Genomic DNA, 22,980 nt, shown 5'->3' with positions numbered 1-22,980 from the left:
CTCTTCACATCCTGAATGCTTGTGAAAATACTCAATAATCTCCTCCTGTATGGTTAATTGATGCTCTTTAACAGCTTGCTGTCTCCCATTAGTCAGCACACAATGATTATTCTACTCTGCAAAACAATCTCAATAGACCACTTTGTATTAAACAAACATATTGTAAAAGATTAGGAGCCTCAGCATTTTGTGCCTGCCCGTTTCCATCCCACAGCTCTGCCTTTCAGCCTCAATCTACCAGCTGGAATTTGAATTCCCAATTAGGTGCGTGGTGCTGTCTGAAAACTGCTGCACATCCTCTCCAAATAAATACAACAACATGATAATCATCTTTTCACTTGTACAGAACCATCCTCATCCCAAAGGGACCCGGTGCACTTGGAGAAATTCCACTGCAAACACAGAGGGAATCAGCTGATGAAGAATCAGCATCTCCAACCTGACACATCTCCTGCTCTGCAGTGTCTTGGCTTCTCCTTCCCCAGCTCTTCATTTCAAGGCTGCTCTTTGGCACAGGACAGTGGCCAAACTGCCCTGAGAGTGCCCACATGTTCTCCTTTACATAACTTCAGTCTTCAAAAGGTATTAGGAACTAAAAACTATCAGGAAAACTGTAAAAACTTAGATGTTCTAAGAAGAAGATGTTTAAACAAACCAGTGGAGTTGCAGGGAGCAGTACTGCATCTGGGACCAGACTGAGCAGGGACCACAGGGACAGCCAGCCTGGGCTGTGCTCCCCAAAGCTGCCAGGGTGCTAAGGGCTGCAGGGTGCATGGGCACAGGTCCTGCTGGCATGTCCACAAGCAGGAATGTGCACAGGAATCAGCACTGTGATCAAACAGACCTCTGCAACGTGGGCTGGAGGGTGGGCACACAGCTGGTGGCACCAAGGGCAGGACATCCAGCAGGTGTGGGAAGGATTGACCACCTCCCTGGGACATCACTGGGATGCTGCCTTCACAAAAGCACCCAGGCTGATCAGACTGAGGAAAATGGCCAAAGCAGAAAAGGATGGGCCCAGTACAGAGCTGGAAAGGGGAATAGCCAAAGGGGAGGCACATCCAAACACCAGGCTGAGCAGGCAGCTTGGCTAATCCACCGTGCTGGATTAACTCTTGCACCAATGCACAGGAGAGGCTTTGAGCCTGCAAACACCTAGACACATGATTAACTCCTCCAGCACCTCCTCAGCACAACCTCCTCTGAAATGTCTCCTACCCAAAGGCAGCTGGCTGAATGAAGAGAACAGCCAGTACTATCTCACCTATTTTCAGTCCTGGGAATCCTCTGGCTTTGAATAAATCTTCTAACGATGACTTCAGTGGGCAAGTCGTGGCAAAGGTAACATTGCATATTTTGAGTAAGCTGCCTTCCAGTTTCTTTGCATGTTCCACAGCTTTCAGGCCACAACAGTGTTACCCACATTCACCTCCCCTGACCATGTGGCAATGTGCCTTGTGGACAGCCCCAGCCTTCCTGCTCGTGAAGCTCTGCTTCCATCTCCTGCTTGGATGCCCCCCACACTCAGCTCACTTGATCCCCCCTCAAAAGGAGACTTTCCACCCCTCAGCTCCCTCACATTTGCCTGCACCTTTCTGGTAAAGAGCTTCCCAGAGCTCTCTGTTTCATTCCACAGGGTCTGGAACCATGCCAGAGAGGCTGATCTCTCTCCTATTTTTAATAACTCACTAATAAAAAATGCAGGAAAGATTACACACAAATTATTTGTTTTTCTGCTGAAAAGCAAGCTGAATGTGAATTTATTTGGAGAGAATGTAACCAACACGCAAGACATCCCAAAGAGATGCTGAGAGATCTAGATCACCACATCATGTAACTTAAATCATTCCCAGTAATGGCCTAGCTGAAGTGACAATCTCCCAAATGCTGGAAGTCAACATTTCAGCTTGTTGAAACTTCACATGGCAACCTGAGAGCCTCACAGTTGCACCCTTGAAGGAAGCCATTAGATAGAGATGCAGGTTTAAAAAGCAGCAGCAAGGAAAGGTCCAAACATCTACTTCCAGGAGAGGAGGGGGAATCATAGGAGCATTTCCAGTTTTTGATTGTATTGCTGCCAGCTTCAAAGAAGGAACAGCAAACAAATGTCTGGAATTTCTTTTGAAGTGGATGATAAAGACCAGAATCATGTCATTGCTTTTAAATCACAATCTCTTCACATTATTCTAGGAGTTTTGCAGAAACATCTAGAACAGTATTGTTCAGAAAAACCACACTGCACAAGCCTGGGAATGGCACATTTTCTGTCTCCAGTCCTATCTGTCCACTCCTCCTCCTATATTTCCCTTATGAACGGGGAGAAGACCCCATATGCACAGAGGATGAAATACAAATTATCCTTGCCAAGCTGCACAGATACTACAAACTGTGCTGACTGCCTTTGCCAGAAAACACAATGAGCCTCTTTTGTGCTCCCAGACACAAGGAACAAACAGAAAAATCTCAGATCTTGTCTTTTGGGGTTGAGGAGTGAAAGGAAATTAGGAAATATAAACAGACACAATATCCAAGCCACCAAGTCATGCTCCTTTGCCATCAGGGCATAATAACCCAACACATTTCATAAACTCTGAAAACACCAAACAGCATCTGTCTTGCAGAATTTTGTATTCCTAAAGGCTGTTCATTTCCGAGTTTTATTTTAAACCCATCGTGCCTAAGAAGGCCCCTGTGCTGGGCAGTTGAAAAGGATGAAGTGAAATATTCCATGCTGGGCAATACAAGATCAGTGAAGGGTCAGACTGCAGAACAGAGGAGAGCTGCCAGGCCAGCCAGTGCACTCTCCATCCACCCTGGCTGCAAACAGCTCCCCAGCACATCACAACATCTCCAGCAATGGCTTCAGCAGCCTGGAGAGCTGCCCAGGGCTCCCAGCCTCCCTGCAAACTGAGCAGACTCTAATTCAACAGACAAGAATCAATTTTCGATAAAGATCTGTGAGGAATGAAAGCAGGATAAGCATGGAGATATCACTGGGATGGAGCAGAAATCCTGACAGCTGGGCACTGGAAACCAGGAATGGCAAATTAACACTGCTTTAGGAGCTCTCCCTTTCCAGAGTGGCATCCAAATCAGTCCAGGGGCTGAGCCTTACAAGCACTTGTCTTTAATCAGTACAAACACTTTAGAAAGGATCATTATTTATACCCAGTTTAGTGGTTTTTTCACTACCACCCCCCAAGAAATGCCTTGCAGAGCTGCAATCCCAGCTGACAGTCTATCTGGGATACAGAAAACAGGACACAGAAAAAGGGATAAACAAGGATTTGCAGACTACTTTTAAGAAAGTCTTCCTTGTTGGCACTTAAAAAACAGCACCAAGTACAAAAGAAATGAGCAAAAGGAAATAATAAGCAGAAGTATCAACAACATAGTAGGGGGAAGAGCAGAGTCCCCTCTAAGCACATGAGAAATACCACTAGATATGAAAAGAAAGTAGAATATAACCAAAAGAGCCAGAGGGATCCCACAACTCCCACCCACAAGCCCTTTGTGCTCCTGTGCAAGGATTTCCTCACTGTTCAACATGCATTCTGTACCTTGCTGCACACAGAGTGGCCATGAAGGCAGCACCCAAAGGGGATGCCCAAGCAGAGTTTGTCTCAAATATCATCAGAGATAGCAGGAACTGAACATGCCAGCACTGCTTCTCTATGTACAGAACAAAAATCAATAACCCAAGAGGCCTGTGTGACCCCAAAGCCATAGAAACAAAGCTTTTTTCACACATAAATAGGGTGAGGGCTTTAGCCTTCTTTAACAATAAACAATAATTTGGTGGGGGCACCAGTTTCTTTTAACAAAAATGTTTGGGTTTTTTTTTAACAATGATGGTTGAGGGTATGACAAATGCTTTCCTTCCCTAGCTGCAGACAGTGACCCATTCAGGCTCAGAGGGGCAGAGAAAAGCACCATTTCAAGGGATGCTGTGAATGCATAATTGATGGAAAATCAAATCCTGCAGCTCCTACTGCTGGGAAAAGTAATAGAGCAGGGGGGACAGGAGCCTGCAGAGCCCATGAAGTTCAGACATTTGCTGAGAAGGAAAATCAGGCCCCCAACTTCCAGAAAATAATCTACAGGCATTTGCTGCTTATATACAAAAGCCCACAAGTTAAAGCAAAAGCAATATCTGAAATCAGCTGTTCTGGAAACACCACAACACTGAGTAAGCAGGTGTTCTACTATAAAAAACACCTTACCCTAATTTCAAATTCATGTCTTATAGTAACTTGCCCAAATGTAATTTCAAGCTGTAAGGAAGTTACAGAGTTAGTACTGCAGCTCTATAAACCTTGTCTCGTTGAATCAAGCTTCTCTGCTGTCAGCTTTCAAGGGTTTTAATTTTCAGCTGCAATTTCTACACATTCAAGACTAACCAGTTTAAAAAGCTAGAAACCATCACTTTCTATTTTAATAGCTGAAGACTTCCCACACTGTCCTGCCTAAATGAGGTTTCTTTCTTCTTGTGAGAGCACTGATTGTACACAAAGAGACTTTAAATAGCCCATTTAATGCCAGTTTTCATGCACTGGAGGATTAAAGTCATAATAAAGTGTTTGAATAGTCTAATCTATCACAAAGCACAGGCTACAGTCTCTCACCTGGTAATTTCTGCAATGTTCTGCTACATTTTGGTAAACTAGAAACATATAGCTTTGGGTTTCTAAACACAGACTCCAGCAGATTAAAATACTCCCCTATCACTGCACTACCCCAGCAGTGAAATGCAGTTATGGTTCAAAACATGCCCCTTTCCAGGAGGCTCCCCCTCAGCCACTGGCTCTGCTCATACCATCTTCCATCCAAAGTCTAACACCCTCAAAATTCCACTTCTGCCTAGGAATTTGCAGAACATGGTCCAGCTATGAACTTTGCCTTGGTTAAATTACACTTTTCTCACTTCTCACAAAGCCAGACCAAATTCATTCCTTTACTGCCTTTCCATTAATCCTTTCCAACCTTTCAACCATCTCCCAGCTGTGATGGTGGTGTAAGTGGTGCCAACACATTTCATTAAACTCTGAATTGTGATCTATATCTTACCTGTCCTTCAATGACCAGTGGCAGATAGCAACACTTAGCTGTCAGTAACCTAACAGCCTTTCCATGACCCATTACCCTCTATTTCCAAAGGCCATAAAATGGAAAGGTTTGCACGTAACCAAAATCAAACTGACCTGAGCTACAGGAATTGGTACTTCTTACAAACCCAACCCCAGCAACAGGAAGAAACTGAAATGATGTCTTTTGGCTTAACAGTAATCACAGCAGCTAAAGCAAAACCTCACCTTAATATAATCACTAATTTTTAACACTTGTTGTTAGTTCAGCATGAGGAAAAATCTCAGTCCTTTGGAACTGGTGATGAATAAATGAAAGGGGTGATCCCAAAGTAACATTAACAGGGGCATTATTTGTCCCATAAACTATGAAGATATTTTAGAAGGGCTGTAAAGCTGAGCTATAGCAACTGACAGAAGATGTAATTATATAAGCAGCTGCATTCCAAATTTTGCTGGGATCTGCAATTTCCTGCAATTAGGGAGGAATGTGGAATGTATGCATCTCCAATCTTATGCATTTTGAAGCAAGACATTCACCATCAGCATGCTGGCTCCTGGTGCACCTATTGTCATTCCAAAACATACTGAGAGGGAAGCCAGGGAGAAGCTAGTTACCTATCTTACCTAGGAACAGATCTGATAACCAAAAATACAGTTTTAATACCCAGAACACCCTTAGCTGCATCTGAGGAGAAGAGCTGGCACTGCTGCTCCCTGCTTCAATTAAACATCAGATACTGCAGAGCACTTCCAAAGCCTTCAGATCAGCATCCACACTGTTCTCTCCAGGAAAGGTGGTGAGGAAGCACAGCAATGGGAAGCTAGATGCCAATTAAACCATTTGACTCAGATAATTTCATAACAAGGAGTGACCTGATCTTGTCAGGGTGGATAACAGCTTTTTCTTGGGGTTTGCTTGGCTTGTTTTGGGAGCTTTTCACTTTGGTTTTTCTTTAAGATAATCCAATGGCTCTGTACTTAAGACTCATGTCTCTAAATTGGAGTCAGAAAAGTTAATTTAGCTTAAGGTAAAGGAAAAGGATCCAGGATTAAGAAAAGAGAACAACATTAATATTGTTCAGGGTCTTTACCAGAAGATTAGAAATACCCCCCCAAAATCAATACAAGGCACACAGCTGATAAAAGCCCTGCCTGTGTGCTCAGCCTGCAAAGAGCTGCAGCACAGGCAGAGCCCAGGGGAGATGAATCCTCTGGGGCCTGAGAGCAGCTGAGCTCGGTGAGAGCTCTGTGAGCCCGTGGGGCAGAGCTGCTCAGGGGCAGGGCTGCCCCAGCTCTCCCCTGTCCTCCTCCAGAGAGCCCTGGGACGGATCCCTGGGGGCCAGGCCTGAGGCAAACAGCCCAGAGTGAGCCATGCTGAGAGCCTCATACACCCATCCCTCTTCCACAGAGCCACAGAAAGCTGTCCTGGCTCAGGGGAGACCTTCTCACTCTCTAGAACTCCCCAAAAGGAGGGGGTAGCAGGGGGGATCAGCCTCTTCTCCCAGGGAAGAAGCAATAGGACAAGAGAAAACGGCCTCAAGCTGTGCCAGGGGACGTCCAGGTTGGATATCAGGAAAAATTTCTTCACTAAAAAGGTTGACAAATGCTAGAACAGGCTGCCCAGGGAAATGGCTGAGTCACCATCCCCAAGGAATTTAAAAACATATGTAGATGTGGCACTAAGTGACATAGTTTAGTGTTGGATTTGTCAGTGCTGGCTTTGACTCCATGATCTTGGCAGTTTTTTCCAATCTAAATGATTCTATGATTCCATGATTCTGTTCCATAATATTTTCTGTACTCTCAGTTTCTGTTTTTTGGCATATATACTTTGCTTCCCAGTGGTTAACTTTTGAGGAGAACAACTGAAAACAAAGGAAAAAACCAAAGAGGAGTCAAAAATGTAATTATATTACTGCAGCAACTCTGCAGATCCAGACAAGGACAGGTCTTAAAATAATAAATGGTCTTCAAAGAAATTTCTGCACCACCTCTGCTCACCTGAAGAAGATGCCAGCACAAAGAGAGCAGACACAAAACTTCAGCCAGAGCATCCAAGCTGACCAGAATCCCTGTGCTCTGGAGGCAGGAGCTCACCTAAAGCTCCTCAGCTCCTTCCCAAGCTGTGCATGCCTGCCACTCAGGACAGCCTCTGCCCTGAGAACTGGGACAGCTCCAAGCAGCACCAGCAAACCTGCAGACTCCTCACCAGCAACTGCAAGGAAACACAGCCCAGACCTGTGAAAGTCCCATGTCCCACACAATTCTGAATGCACCCCACAGGAAATAAGAGAAAAAAACCCCCCTATTTTCTTCTCCGAATTAGAAATCTTGAGCATTTTACAGTAATTTAAAAAGTTCCATTCTACCATTCCGGCCTTTCAAAATGCATTTCTTTTTAACTACAGTTTTATCTCTAGACTTTCCCCAACCCTTGAATTCCATTAGAAGATCACAGAAATTAAAGTAGGAATAGGCACATACTGAAAATATATGATATGAAAACCAGAATATGTCAGTGTAAGTAATTTAGACACTTGCAAAAAGGCTGCTGTGCTACTCTGAAAAAGACCCTGACAGCTACAAATTACAAAGGAAGGCAACAGACAAGTATTGCTTTGGATAATAAATTGCTCACTTACTTTTCAATTTGTTCTACCAAACTTTTATCTTGGGCAGCAGAGACAAACACTGATGATAGATCATCTCAGATCCAAGTGGCCTGCAGAGGCTTGGAGGGTCCCACTTTGCTTTTAGAATACTTTTATCACTGCACAGCATGGAAGTAGCCACTTCAGAAAGAGTGCTGCTTGTGCCCTGCACTTGTCTGAATCATCCTGCTTCGAGAGAACAGGATGTGAAACTTGAAATCCAAGCAATGGGGTCCTTGTAAGGACAGCCAACAAAAGCAATGTTCATACAAAGCACTCCTAAAATACAGAGATGAGAGGAAGCTATCACCACCTAGTCATACAAATTTTCAGAAAAGGGTTTTTCTTACCAAGAATTACAAACAAAAACAAAGCCCCCAAAACCACCTTGACTTACAGGGAATTTGTTCACCCCCAAACTGGTTTTGTTCCCAGTTAGAAAATACTCCCTTGTCCCTTCCAGGGGCTTTGCATGAGCACTGCAGAACCTCCCCCAGCAGCCAGCCCTGCAGCTCCTATCCCAACTTTTGGGATCCAGAGCAGTAAAGGTCATTCCAGAATACAGCCTACCCACAGCTATGGCATGAGGAAAAGGAACTTCAACTCCCAGGTGGAGATTTTCTACAGAAAACACTTTCAGAGGTTCAGTGCGTATTTTCTACAGCCACTGCCCTCACAATGCATTCACAGGGTGCGTTATCTCCCAGCTGAGGGTGAGGAGCAGCTGCAGGAGGATGGGAGGCTGCCTGGATGGCCCCTGTGACTCCTAGAGCAGCTGAAGGCCAGGCCCTACAGCCAGCCTGCAAAGGGAGACAATCAAACAGCTCTCAGGGCTGAGAGAGACAGTAAATTGGAGGGAAATGGTGAGTTTGGAGCTCAGAAGAGTACAGGCTTTATTTAGATCCATTTCTGGCTGGAGAGAAGATATGTGACAACACTAAATTACAGATGTACTTTTATGTCAGCTTTTCCACAAGCACAAGGGACAAAGACAGAAACAAGGTGGATACTTTCTTCTCTAACGATCAAGTACCCTTGATTTCAGGCAGGCAACTGAGAGAACAAGGCCAAGGTTTCAAGAACAAAGGAAACAAAGTTAAGCTTTGAATGCCTGGATGCAAAGAATCCTTCTAAAAGCACCTCTGTCAACTCACCAAAAACAAAACCCCAAAACCAACATCAGCAGTGCTGCAAGGCATCAGTGACCCCAGCCCCTGCTGGCAGAGGGGAACCCATCCCCACTGCCTGCCTGGAGCTGCAAAGGCAGCCAGGAACCTCCTGCAAGTTCCTGTCCCCAGATCCCCCCCTAAAGGTGCAGTAAAACACCCTGACAGAGCTGCAGGTGGAGCTGGCTACAATGAGCCTCTGGCTGGGGGTTTAACACAGCCTCTGCCAGCCAGAATTAGCTGTGACCCCCAGGTGCTGCCCTTGTGGAGGATGTGTGCTCTTGTGGCTCACCACTCGCAAGACAAAATCCAGTAACTCTGTGCTTTCTGGTGCCTCAAATCCCACCCATCAGCCTTGAAGCTTTTCAAAAAATACCAGTGCTGGGAGCTGTGCTTCCATATCTTGTGCATCTGAGCCCTGCAGCCATTCCTAGTCTTCATCCTTGTTTTATTGTGTGCTTTAGCTGTGAGAGCCTAAGTGCTATACTTATTTCTTAAAAATGCACTAAAACATTTACAGTGGCTACAAAACAGTGGCTTCTCTCATTGCAATGGGGTTTTTTACACTGTATCATTAAATAAAGCTCATCTGAAATTTACTGGAGTATAATTCTCCAGCTGCATTTATTACATGTTTCATTGCCTTGGTCAGTAGCCAACACCTTCGTAAATAATGCAAGTAAAATATTAACCCTGGTTATTTATTATACCTTAAGTGATCCTGTCACCTGAGCAAACATTCTGCATTTTGGCAAGGAAAGGAAAGCAGCATCTTCTGGGAAGCAAGAAAAACCTTCACCCACTTTGCTTCCTTCAAACCCCAGAGTTCTGCACACAGAACAGGAGACAGCACTTGAGTTTTTCATGTTCCCCTCCTCCCCAAGGAGCTGCAGTCTTTTAGCCTACATAAGCCCCATGAAAAATGTCAGGCTAGGTAATTTATTTCCAGTTATGGTTTTTGTGTGTGTTTGTTTGAAATCAGCTTGCTGATTTAGCCGCCGGTACACAGAGTGCCTCTGTGTCTCACACTCAGAGCTCGTCACTCTTTCAGCAATCTGCACAAAAAGTTGCATCTGCAAACGAAGAATAAACACTTCTCTTTCCAACCCTTTGTACGCTGCAAGCTTAACATTGACTATTCAAGCCTGGCCAGCCTACACAGAGTTCTCAGAAGTGAGCAAGAGTCCTTCAAACAATCTTCCAGCTCTGCTTCTGTACAGTAACTTTTCCCATGCACCCCAGCCCTAAACCAGGCCAACCTGGAACTTCAGGTCTAAAGCAGGTTTTAGATCCTGCTGTCAAAAGGAGAACCAGGTGCACAGGTGTGATTCCCTTTCTCCTTCCATCAGGAGAGAGAGCACTCTGCCTTCCACCTGGATCTCTGCAGGCACTTAGCACAGACAAGCAGCCTCGGATCTCCTGCCAGGAATGTTGATGAGTGAGGAACAAACCAATGCAAGGAAACCCAAGAGCGAAGAGCAAATGTAAAGATCGGTATTTACTTCCTACTGTTTACAGCAGCTTCATGTTTTCTAAAGGCCTAAATCTGCTAGAGCCACAGCAATTCCACCAGCAGCAGATTTAATCCTACATTTAACTAAGAACTGCGCATAAGAGCCAGCAGACTTGTCCCTCCCTGCCTCCTCCCGTCTGTGTCCCCCACTGCTGCCTTTGATGGATGTTTGGGTTGATCTCTGTGGGTTCCCCTCCTACCCAGGCATCTGGGCCCAGCCAACCATGCACTTCCAAAAGCTGCTCTTGTGGTCTTGCTAGTTCTTCAATTCCTTTTCGCATGAGGAGCTCCACTGACAGCTGCTCAGGGCTCCAGATGGAGGCTTGCAAACACAAAGTGGAGCACAGAAACGTTCTGGGAGCAGGAAAGGGAATATGCTGACTGAGGAAATCCACCAGCACTGAACCATTCCCCACCACTCCTCCACTTCCTGCACCCCAGACAGCATGGATAATTAACTGCTCACTACACTAACATCTTCATATTAGCAAAAAGCCCAGGGAACCAGAATCAACAGCAGCAACAGCAAAGATGAAATGGGAACAGTGTGCTCACAAAAAAAAAAAACAACAGAAAAAAACTCCCACACCAAAAAAAAGGAGGTTTTGACAAGCCTCAGAGAGTTCTTCAGCGAGAGCTCAGCTGTAGCTTTGCCACAAATCCCAGGTTTAAGGCAGGGGAAACAGAACCCAGCCCTGCAGCAGGGCAGGAAGGAACTCAGCCCAGAGAGCCAGCCCAGCCCCACCTGTGCCCCTCACCATTCCCATGCTGCAGACAGCAACAAGACTTCATCTTTTCCTAGCAGTGGCTACTAGGGACCCACAGCTCCTCACCCCCCTCTCCAATCATTATGAGGCATAAAGAAAAACTTTGGAAGTGCATTTTTCTGAGTTGATAAAACTCAACTCAGTCTTGGTAAGAGAAACAAAAAAACCCAACCACAAAAAGAAGTAGGATCATGTTCCAGCATCAGCTTCTGCAGCTGCTTCCCTACTCCAAATACTAAAGCCTTAAATCAAAATGAATCAAAAACCATTTAGTCTTTTATAAATGTAAGAACCTTAGAAGAAAGATCTCTCCTTTGTAGACTCTACAAGGTCTCTGGCAGTGTGCTGGGATGAGCTGGCAATGGCAAAACATTGATGTGAACCACAGAACTCTTGGGATGAAGTGAAAGTGCCTCTGTGTTTCAGACCCCACCACCTTCACCTGACTGGGTGCCCCAGGCCATTCCTGCCACCCTTGCATCCCACCCTATCCCCAGGAAGAGAAAACAAAACATCCCTGTCCTGTCCAGCCCCTCCCCAGCCCACTGAGAGTTCAAAGGGCGTCTCTTCCAACATGGGGCAGCCCTGCATCCTCCCATCCCTACCCAGGAGACAGCTGAAAGGGTTTGGGAGGGCTGGAGATTACTGAATGGAGGGCAGGAGATGGATCAGGAGAAAAATAGAGAAACAAAGACAAAATGTAGGGCCCAGTGCCCTCCCACTGCGATTATGAAGTCTGGTCCAGGTCACGGACTGCAAGCACAGCCACCAGAACTTCTGGGGGGAATTCTGGTGTGGAAAGAGCCTGTTCTAGCTCAGATTAATGGCTCCAAGGCTTCCTGCTCTGTGCCTCAGAGATGCATGCATGAGCAAGCTCCATCCCAGTCATACCAGCATCTCAAAGGAGTCTGCCTTGCTTTTAAATGCAAGAGAACACAGAGGCTCCCAGGATACAATATCCCAAGTCTCAGCAAAAGCTGGGAATGATAGCAGCATTTATGTGACAAAAACTGAAACAATTACCACTTGGAGTCAACCACTCTGCATTTCAGCTTGTGGATGCCAAATGTTTTAACACAGACTGAAATCAAATCCTCCCCTGTAATAGAGGAGCAGGTAACAGAATATTCAGAAAGGAAAAAGCAAACAAACAAGTTCTCTTCTGGGATTAGGAGATTGCATCGCTTAGAGTTAAGTTTGTTTCTGAGAGAAGAAATGTTCTTAAAGCTTAACCATTTCCCTCCCCTTTTTGATCATTTCCAGATCCCCAAAATGTCACCAAAGAAATGATTATTTGCCCAGTACTGCACAGAAAAGAGCAAAGCTAACAGAAAGCAAGCCCCATATTCAGATCACACCTCTGTCATATGCCTTTTCTCCTCCAAGGTACTGAACACTGCTGCCTAGAGATGGGTATCAGTTAAAATGTCCTATTAATCAGGGTTTCACAAATCACCCAAATCCCATGGCAGCATTCAAATGTCTTCTAGTGAATGTCCCTGAAAGGTTAAATCATTTCAGGGTCATTCCAAGCACATAACCAAAGAAACATCTGGGGGTAGGCAGAAACAAACAAAAGAAAACAAGGAAATGAAAAATGAAACAAAATAAAAGAAGCAAAATAATTTTCTTAATTTTAAGACACTTAAGATTGATAGTTTTAACTACCAGAATCACAGTGTGCAAGTGATCAAACTTCCAACAAATAGATTCATTCCCCCTGAAACCACATCCTGAATCATAAATTACATTCAGTGGTGCAAACCAGGCATCGTGGCATAGCAATGACTTTAACCCATCTGAAATACCTCTGCACAGTCCAAAATAAATAGATTCATCAACTGCAGGCTTTCCTAAATGAAAGACACTTCAACAGGTTTTCAAGCCCAATCCACAGCCTTGGAGCAGGTGGAATAATTTCCTCTAGGTTCACCCATCATGAAAACCAAGGAGCATCAGAAGAACATAAAAAATGCTTCCTCCTGCTCCATTGTGATACCCCTCTCCATTCTCTCCTCTTCTTATGCAAGGAGCCCAGTAAGTTTCCTCAGAGGAACCCTTGCACAACCTGGGTCATCACTGCATCCCCTCCTTGTTCCTTTCCAGCTCAAACACCTTTTATTTTCATTTATGAATGGGACCAGCACCACACATCACATTCCAGAAAGAGATGGGAATGTTTTAAGTTTTGCTTTTTTTCTGCTTCCCTAACAGTTTTAGGATACAGTTTTGTGTTTCTGACCGCTGACCTTTCCACAGAGCTCGCTCACGTGCCGTGACAATCCAAAGAAACACGTGTAAAATTACCATGCTTCCTTCAGATGTGTTATCTGGATTTATCTCCATGCAGTTTTTCTCATGTTTTACCACTTCCCTACTCAGCACAAGGACCCTCACTAACCCTTTGCTGTTGTTTCTAGGGATTCAGTCTCCTCTCTCCACGTGGGCACCTCGCCATGCTGCCCTGTATTGGTTTTGCCTGGCCTGGCTTTTGGCTGCACCACCTCCACCAACCCATCCCAGCCGCCTCCTCCTGGCTTCCTGCTGCTGTTTGCTCAAGGGGGACAGGGAACACAGCCCCGTGGGCAGTTTATTTTTGCTCAACAGCTTTTCAGGGTGTCCTCGTTCAGGGCAAATTTGGGAGAGAACTCCCAAAGGGGCTCCTCTAGGAAAGCAGATTCATTTGGCCCCTTCTCACAACCGGTCCGGGAGAAAATACCTCCTTGCAAAAAAGTGGAAAAAAAGCTGTTTATTAAACAATCAAACCCCTTGCCACTCCAAAAGAGATGACAAACTGAGAAAGTCCCTCCCCAGGTTGCAGCTCAGCTCACTCAGTCTCTGATCAGTCCCTCAGTGCTGGAAATGTCTCAGGCCAGGCCCGGCCCGGTGGGCCACAGGTGCAGCTGCTGGTGCTCCCCTGGGTGTTCAGTGCAGAGCAGGTTTAAACAGGGCCAGAGAAAAGGGAAAAAAGAAAAAAAAAAAAAACACAGTCCAGGGAACTTCTTTGCCTCAGCTAGCTAAAACTAACTAAAGCAAAGGAGAGCTCTGGCCTGCTGTCTGTCCATTTGCAGACAACACAGTCCAGGAGCAGGAATGTGGAGGGGTGAGAGCAGTGTCTGAAAACAAACTGCATGCTTCTTCACTCTTTGGAACAAGTCTTCAACCCCTTCACTCTTTGGAACAAGTCTTCAACCCCTTCACTCTTTGGAACAAGTCTTAAAGGAAGAACTTATTATTCAGCATAAGCAGAACAGATGACTGGGGACAAAAGCATCATATAGTCAACCCAGGACACAGGGCCTTCATCAAATGCCATTTGCAAATGTGATTAAGCAGCACCAATGCAGCCACCCCTGCCCACACGCTCACTGGTCCCTGCAGGAACTCAGCAGATCCCAGCCATCATTCCTTTTTGCAGGAACTCAGCAGATCCCAGCCATCATTCCTTTTTGCAGGAACTCAGCAGATCCCAGCCATCATTCCTCCCTGCAGGAACTCAGCAGATCCCAGCCATCATTCCTCCCTGCAGGAACTCATTAGATCCCAGCCATCATTCCTCCCTGCAGGAACTCAGCAGATCCCAGCCATCATTCCTCCCTGCAGGAACTCAGCAGATCCCAGCCATCATTCCCCTCTGCAGGTCCCAGCCATCATTCCTTTTTGCAGGAACTCAGCAGATCCCAGCCATCATTCCTCCCTGCAGGAACTCAGCAGATCCCAGCCATCATTCCTTTTTGCAGGAACTCAGCAGATCCCAGCCATCATTCCTTTTGCAGGAACTCAGCAGATCCCAGCCATCATTCCTTTTGCAGGAACTCAGCAGATCCCAGCCAATTCTCCCTGCAGGAACTCAGCAGATCCCAGCCATCATTCCTTTTGCAGGAACTCAGCAGATCCCAGCCATCATTCCCCTCTGCAGGAACTCAGCAGATCCCAGCCATCATTCCCTTTGCAGGAACTCAGCAGATCCCAGCCATCATTCCCCTCTGCAGGAACTCAGCAGATCCCAGCCATCATTCCCCTCTGCAGGAACTCAGCAGGTCCCAGCCATCATTCCTCCCTGCAGGAACTCGGCAGATCCCAGCCATCATTCCTTTTTGCAGGAACTCAGCAGATCCCAGCCATCATTCCTTTTTGCAGGAACTCTGCTGTCTCTCCCCCAGTCCATCACATTTCAGCACTCAATTCTGCTGCTCAGAACAGTTCCTGCCCAGTCCCCTGGCACAGACATCAGGCCTACTGGCAACAACAGACACAAACACTCTGTGGATTATCAGGTTCTTTGTCAAGTACAAGCTAGTGGACATAAGAGCTGTAATAAGCTGTGCTGGCCCTCAGCTGGGCATGCCTGTAGGAGCCAAGACAATTTCCAGATGTCTCAGTACTGCAAGATACAAAGTTAGTGATAATGGCTTCAGCTACCGCTGTGCCTTCTCTTTGTTTGATTAAAAAATAATATAGAAGGAAAGATTTGATAAGCTTATTTCTCCAGGGAAAAGAAGGGGTCAGAATCATACACTTGATAGAGGAGCCTGCATTTAGCAAGCATCCTGGCTGTGGGAAAAAAAGACAGACAACAGGAAGAAAGCATCACAAAAACAGCAGCACTATGCAAAGCAAGGCTTGATCTAAAGAGGATTGATGGAGAGTCATCTGACCCCAAGCATTCCAAAAAATGCTGTCATGTAGCATTACAAAACAATTCTGTTTCGGGGCATATGTAGAAGAGAAGGCATTTGTGGTAAACCAGCCTTTTAACAACACACTTAAGATGCACTCCATTTATCACAGTCACAAACTCATATGACGTCCAGAGGATCTCAGAAACATTGGAACAAGACCAACCATTATTCAAATCCAATCAGTGCATCTATTTCAAAGAAGAAATCATCAGTTAAATCTTTCTGGACTTAAACCCTGAATTTAATTATTTTAAAAAAAAAAAAATCTGTGTGATATTATGTAACACCTAACATCATATATATTGTAACATATAAGAGAAGTCAGAGCATATCTTGCTTTAGAAATCATGCACTGGAAATTTTATTTTTAGAATTCGAGGTCTGAGTGGTCACACAACAGTCATGTCCATTTTGCCCAGGAACAACCAAATCTGATGATTCTAGAGATCTGCCTAGTCCAGTACCCCATCACTGGCAGTGAGTGACAGCAAGTGCCCAGAGAAGGCTCTGAGACAAATGCAAATACATGGATATGCTTCCTCAGGATATTCCCCCAGCCTGCAATGATTTGTTCTCCCACTAACTCATAAGGTTGCAATTTGTATCTGCATATTTTATAGTCTTTGATGGATTTCAACTCCCAAGAACGTGTACAGCAGATTTCAAACCCGTGTACACTGCTTATACCCACAGTGCCCTGTGGGAAGAAGTTTTGTACTCTGTGTGAAGCAGCAGCTCCTGGTGCCTTCCCTGTCCAACCGATCCTAATTAGCTCCTTATGCTTAAGGTGGAAGAGAGCAATTAGCTCTGCACACACTTTTTCCAAGCCAGCCACCTTTTGAACTCTTGGGCAGATACTTTTTGATCTGACAACCTGCCATTTTCCATTTTGTCAGCTGATCTGCAATCCTGTCTACCAACACCCCCATCTAAAACCACATACTCCCCTCTGTCCTGAAAAGAAAAAAAAATCAAATACTCTAAAAAACCCTCTCCTGAGTTAAGACAGACACAAAGTGGTGATACAGCAATTTTATTATTGCTCTGTCATCCCAACAGTTTCTTTTATTTTTTCTCCATCCACAGGTATTGTGGATTCTCTGGTAGCCTTCTCTCCACTTGCTGCCTGGAAAGAATCACTAGTTTTTTATGCCTGCATCTTCATTGTTCTCCTTGTGCCAGGATGTTGATACTCAGATTCACCTTCCACATCTACATTAACTAAACCTCTTTTATTTATGCCCCACCACCGCTCTGGGTGCTTCCCAGTGTCTCCCCAGCCTTGCACAGCAAATACCAGGCACACTTCCTTCATATCACCTGCTTTCCTCCACAGCCAGCCTCCCACAGCCAGTCTGTTCTGCCATCAAATCTTGTGCTCAGTCTCTTCCCTCACTTCACACGTTTCAAATTCCTCTTCTTCCTTCCCCATCAGACATTTCAAAGACTCCTAATTCAATGAAAGATGACAAGCTCTGGCCTCTTTCCCTGTAAATACTTCATCTTCTCACTGTGACCATTACCACTGCTTTCAGCCTGCTGCATCCATCCCCTCTGGGGGCTGCCATGACTCCTCCTCTTTTCTTTCTCTTTTCTCCTCTCCTCTGCAGTGCCTGTGCTTTGAAGCCTGCCCTTCCAGGAGAACACTGGTTTTGTTTGTCCCCTCTGGGACAGATGCTTTGTGCTTGGAAGAGCACTGGGCAGGCAGTGGGCACAGAGCGCCAGGGAGCTGCAGCCCTGGCACCGTGACTGCAGCACGGGTGGCACAGGGCAGCCACAGGGCCCTGCCCAGGACAGAGAGCTGAAAAGTGCAGAATCCCAAACATCTGCAGGGGTGATGAGCAGCACCCCAGGCCTTACCTTCTCCCACCAGGCAGCCTTTCTCTGAGCCACAAGCTGATGCAGCTGCTCCTGGAGAGCCAGCAGGTCCCTGGATAACCTGTCCATTTGCCCAGCCAGCTTGGCAGCCCAGGGGCAGCAGGAGGTCACCTCTGGCAGCCTTCTTTTCTCCACATGAGCGTCCTGGCACTCACACATATTTCCCTCCTCAGCCATATCATCCAACACAGTTTCCTAAACAAAAAACAATAAAAGTTACTTTTCAGCAGGAGCTAAAATGGTTCCCCCCATCCTTGTGCTAATTCATAGCTAGGAATTCACTGCTGCCATCTCAATCTACAGTTGCTCCACAATTTCAGAGTTATTTTAAGAGAGAACCCCCTCAATTCACTATAACATATTTCCAAGTTAACAGAAAACTTATGTTGCTAACCTAGCTTATTTTAGAAAGCACTGCACAGTCAGCTACTCTGCACTGCACTAAAGCATAAAGTAACACTCCTGAGATGGAGGTGATCAGCACTGAAGCAGCTCTAGATAAGCCTCCCTCTCAAATTCTGAGCTTGGATGCACTTCTAGGGCTTTTGGTAACAAAGTGATGACCAGGGAGGTACATGCTCACACTGCCCAGGAGAGCCCCCCCTGCTCTAACACCCACAGGGTCACTTGTGCCCATGGAAAACTCCACGAGCTGAGAAACATCCAGGGATCCCTGCTCCAGACTGGTCAGCAGCTGACAGCTCTGCTTGACCATGACCATCTAGCTGGTTTGATAATTAACTGTGCAATTGCCTTCCAAGGTAGCAACTGCTATTTCAAATACTCAAGGGGGAAAAAAAACCCAGAAAAAAAACCCAAAAGCATTTAAACAAAACATTCAGAGCCCATCTATACACTCTGGTGCACAGACTGTGCAGAAACACACATTTTTCAAGCCTGAATAGCACAGCATAACTAAAGGACATAGGCCTCGCTCACAGAATATTAAATATTTATTTCCATACTGTTATCAAGAAGACATTCAATAGGAGAGGTCATAATCTCTTTTAAGGACATAATTTGCATCCAAAATTATCTTTAGCAATTGAAGAAGTCATTTAGAAACACTGGCAGGAAATTCAGCAGCTGAGCAGCGTGGTCTATACAGGAGCAAGGAAAAGCCAAGTGCATCATTACTGCACAGCAGCAGCACTGCTGGAGGAGATGTCAGAGAGCCAAAGTCACCCATGTCACATTGCTCAAGTCAAGCACCGTGTCACAAACCATAGCCACAAGTCCCAGGGATAGAAGAGTGCTGACTGTAATGCTGACATACAGGTGAGGCACTTGAAGTTAAATACAGACAAACAGGAGGGAAAGTCCCAGATGAGAGCAGCAACAAACATCAAAAGCTCAAATGTATGGCCTACAAGGACACATAAAGACATCAAAACTTTAGCTTAGCCTAGAAACAGGGACTGGGAAGGCAGTGACATGCTAACAACCGACACTTATATAAAAGATTGCTATAAGGAGGATGGGAAATTTTATTTTTTTCTCCTCTTTCTCTCTTTTCTCAGAAGGTAGGTTAAAAACTGGCTTAATTCAGAGCAAGAGATTCTTAGACTCATGCAAGAAAAAGCTTCATAAAACAGCTAAGAATGGCACAGGACACCCTGCAAATCTCCTTTCTAGGCAAGCACTGGGAATTGGCACAAAGCAGCACCATGGCCCAGCTCCTGAGAACACAGACATGGCAAGGACATGGACGGGATAACAAAGTGCAAAGAGATAAAGCAAAGGGCTTTGGGGTTTGGGGCTCTTCTGTGTATGCCTTATTTTGTAATTGAATAAGTGACAGAATTGTAAAGTAACTTTAACATTCAACAATGTTCTCAGGCACGTGGTGGGATTTTTGGGCTGTCTTTGTGCAGGGCCAGGAGCTGGACTCAGTGGTCCTTGTGGATCCCTTCCAGCTGAGGATATTCTGTGAATACTGCAGTCATGCCATGCTCTGTGGTGCTCCTGCCCACCAGCAGCAGGCAGAGCTGGCAGCAGCTGAGCAGGAACCACCCCATCCATCAGAGCAGCAAAGCAAAACACAAGTTTGGTACAAAGAGAAAACTTCTGTCTTTCCTAAGCACATCTCATCCCCATACATCCCACTGCATACAGGAACAACCACCATCAGCAGAGAAACAAAAGAAAAAGGCAAATTCACCATCCAGCACACTGAGTAGTTTAAAAAGATGCTGCTGGTCAGTTTTCAAGTGTTTCTTTAGAACTTAACTCCAGGAAGCAGGTTAACACTCTTCAACACATCAAAGGCAAATGTTCTGGTGGATACACAGAAATAATTGCAGTTATATTTTATCTCCTGGGAGTCAGGCCTGTGCTAATGTTGATGCTTTCCAAAAAACCCTAAGATGGTAAACATGTAAAGCAAAAACCATTACAGAACTAATGGAAATTGGAAGTACTCTTCAAGACAGGTGAGGCAATTTCACATTGCCCTTTGCCTTGCTTTTAGCATAGAAAAAGGCACATGGGCAATTAGCAGTCAGCTCAACTGATTCCCAAAATTCTGTAAGCTCATAGAGCTAATGTGGTGTGCTAAAGAATTATTTCAGCAACACTGAATGGGCAAAAGGGGTAGAGAGAAGTGAGATGGATGGCATCGTTTGCACTCACTTGAGAAATCCTAAGATGCACAGAGAAAGGGTTATTGATTTTCTTATGATCATTCAACACAGTTCAAGGGGAAATCAGCAATGTCAACACACTATTTGGCTGGGGAAAAATGAAGTTGTTTTCAATATCAGCTGCCTGCAAATTTAGTTGTTCTCAAGACTGCAATAAAGCTTAGAGGCCCTCTTCTGAAAAGCCATTTAATTTTACAAAACTGTGCAACTGCTATGTTTAAAAACTATTAAAAAACGTGAAGCTCCGACCTTTTCATTTGTGTTAACTATATGAAATTGTCATTCTGCCCTGCAAATCCTCAACTTAGCTGGGTGAGTCCCACTGAAGAAAACAGGAATGAAAGAGAACTGTGCAGTTTACTTCCTCAGATCCTGGCTGGAGGTCAGGTGCTGCCACAGTGACAAGCTGACCCTCCCAGATATCCCAAACCCAGGCTGTCCCCTGATAACAATGCAAGGGGGTAAAACAGAACTATAAGTCTATAAAACTTTTCTTAACATCTATACATGATATTTGTCTGTTAATTGTGAGAGTCAATCATCACATTACTCATCTATCACAGAACTATGAAAACATTCCTTACTTTACCAAGATTTTATTTTCCTTTCTCTCAAGTGCAGTTGAACAGATGGTTTGCAACATCTAATTTTGTGGGACTTAAGGGCCTTTGGGAGTAGCCAGCTATGTTAAAGTCAAGAAAGATGCACCCCTCAAAATCAGTTTGATTTGTTACCATCCACTGCCAGTAAACTGGTTCCAGTTGCTTCCATTCCAGAAAGGCTTCCAGCTGCGTGGTCTCAGACTCCAGGAGCTGCAACAGCTACAGGAGAGGAGACAAAAGAGAGGAAATCAGGTAACCTTGGCCACTTGAGAACTGCATGAAATGTGTGCTTAGCCTGAAAAAGATATAAAAAAGAGTGTGGGTGCTACGTGGGACAACACTGGGTGGCTTTACAAGAACATTTTAAAAACAGATGGGGAAAGGTGAAGTAAAACACTTCTCCCAGTAGCACTGATTTATCCCTCACCCCAAATGTACCAACTTCATCAGCTTTTCCACACATAAATGTGAGCTTCCTATTGTTTTGAGGGAACAAAGAGACACAGTTCTGATAGACATGCTTAGTGAATGACCAGCTTCAAAACTTCTACACTTCTTGACCACCAAAATAAGCTGTTTCTCCAAAAGTATTTTTACCTGTCCATCCCTTCACTCTGAAACAGCATGGAAGAACTCCCTGTAAAATGTTATATATTTCATAAACTGCATCATCTGCTGCATGAGGAATCCCTCCCTTTGTCTGAGAGCACTCAAAGGAGAGATGCTGCATTATAGGTACACAAATTATGATTTTTTCACAAATATATGCATGATACACATGTATGCACACACATATATGGTGAAAGAGACGTTCCAAGACTAAATATTTACGTATCAGTAAAAAAAAGCTCTTGTACAGAATGGTAAGGTGAACAAATTTGCTATAAATCAGAGCTCACCAGCTTTAACAATTTTGGTGCTGACCATACTTTTGAAATGAACAATTTTAACACCAATCTGACACCAAGGGCAACTTCTTAAGATGACCACAAAGAGTGTAGAGCTTTGAGGAGAATGATAAAGACCAGACCAGTACCAGCTAAATCCATTTTATGGATTACATTTTATACAGACAACTATCTTCTACTAGCTTTGTTTGCTTTAGTTACTTAGTACATAACATAATTTAAGTAAGTGCAAAGCATGAGTTGAGTTTGCAATTTTATTATGCAGATATTACTTGAAGATAAAGGAACCAAAGAAAGGAAACCACTTTGCAAGAGTAACTGCTGGAAATTGTATGCAGTTTGCCCTAAAACACTGCTGGATCCAAAATACAATTATTACACATTTGCTCACACACCAGACACTTGGCATTACGCTAAATGATTCTGCCAGTTTCAAGCTCAGCTGGGATATAAAAGGTGGAAGAATGGCTTTCTGTCTCCTTTTTTCTTTTCTCCTTTTTTTTTCATAGGTACATCTACAGCACAAATGGCTTACATTATGGAATCTGAGGCTTGCAAGAAAACCCAGCCAAAAAGTTGATTAAATATTCAGGCAACAGCAAAGTTACTTGACTTTAAAGTAGCTCTGTAATGTGGTCACGAGCTGTGTGTGATTGCAGTATGAATACTCTTACTGCAGCTAAAGAGGGCTGAAGGTTGGGATGGGGAGTTTTTCATTCTGAGCCTTCAAAAAAAGAGCGATCTTAATAAAAACACAGTCATCATCTTTATTCTCACCAGAATGTTAGAAGCACCATATGCCACTTGCTTTCACAGCACAACTGAAAGGATATGGTTCTGAAACTTCACCAAGCCTCTACAGGATCTGCTGCAGTTAACTGACCTTAACAACAATCAAAGCTTCCTGAGCAGTCTCATAATCTCAAACCCTTTGGGATCTTTTGTATTTGGGTGCTGTGGTTGCCTTTTTTTTTTCTTTAAACTACTTCATTAGTTATACAAAACTTGAGCAGCTTGTGTGAAAGCTTTCATCTGACTCACCCACTTACAGCAAGCTCACCTTTCACTCAGGTATTAACACCCT

General features: G+C 44.7%; 1 protein-coding gene across 1 annotated transcript in view; it reads right to left on the bottom strand.

The window, feature by feature from the left end:
* TEDC1 (tubulin epsilon and delta complex 1) overlaps positions 1-22,980 on the bottom strand; it is a 70,476-nt gene that overhangs the window by 4,235 nt on the left and 43,261 nt on the right. The window contains exons 6-7 of the mRNA XM_030952977.1: positions 21,121-21,207; positions 17,727-17,939 (exon numbers count right to left, since the gene is read on the bottom strand). Coding sequence (XP_030808837.1) covers positions 17,727-17,939; positions 21,121-21,207 — 300 coding nt within the window. The remainder of the gene's footprint in view (positions 1-17,726; positions 17,940-21,120; positions 21,208-22,980) is intronic.

Source organism: Camarhynchus parvulus, chromosome 8 (genome assembly GCF_901933205.1).
Source record: "Camarhynchus parvulus chromosome 8, STF_HiC, whole genome shotgun sequence".
Lineage (NCBI taxonomy): Eukaryota > Metazoa > Chordata > Aves > Passeriformes > Thraupidae > Camarhynchus > Camarhynchus parvulus.
This window is presented reverse-complemented; position numbering and strand designations above follow the sequence as displayed.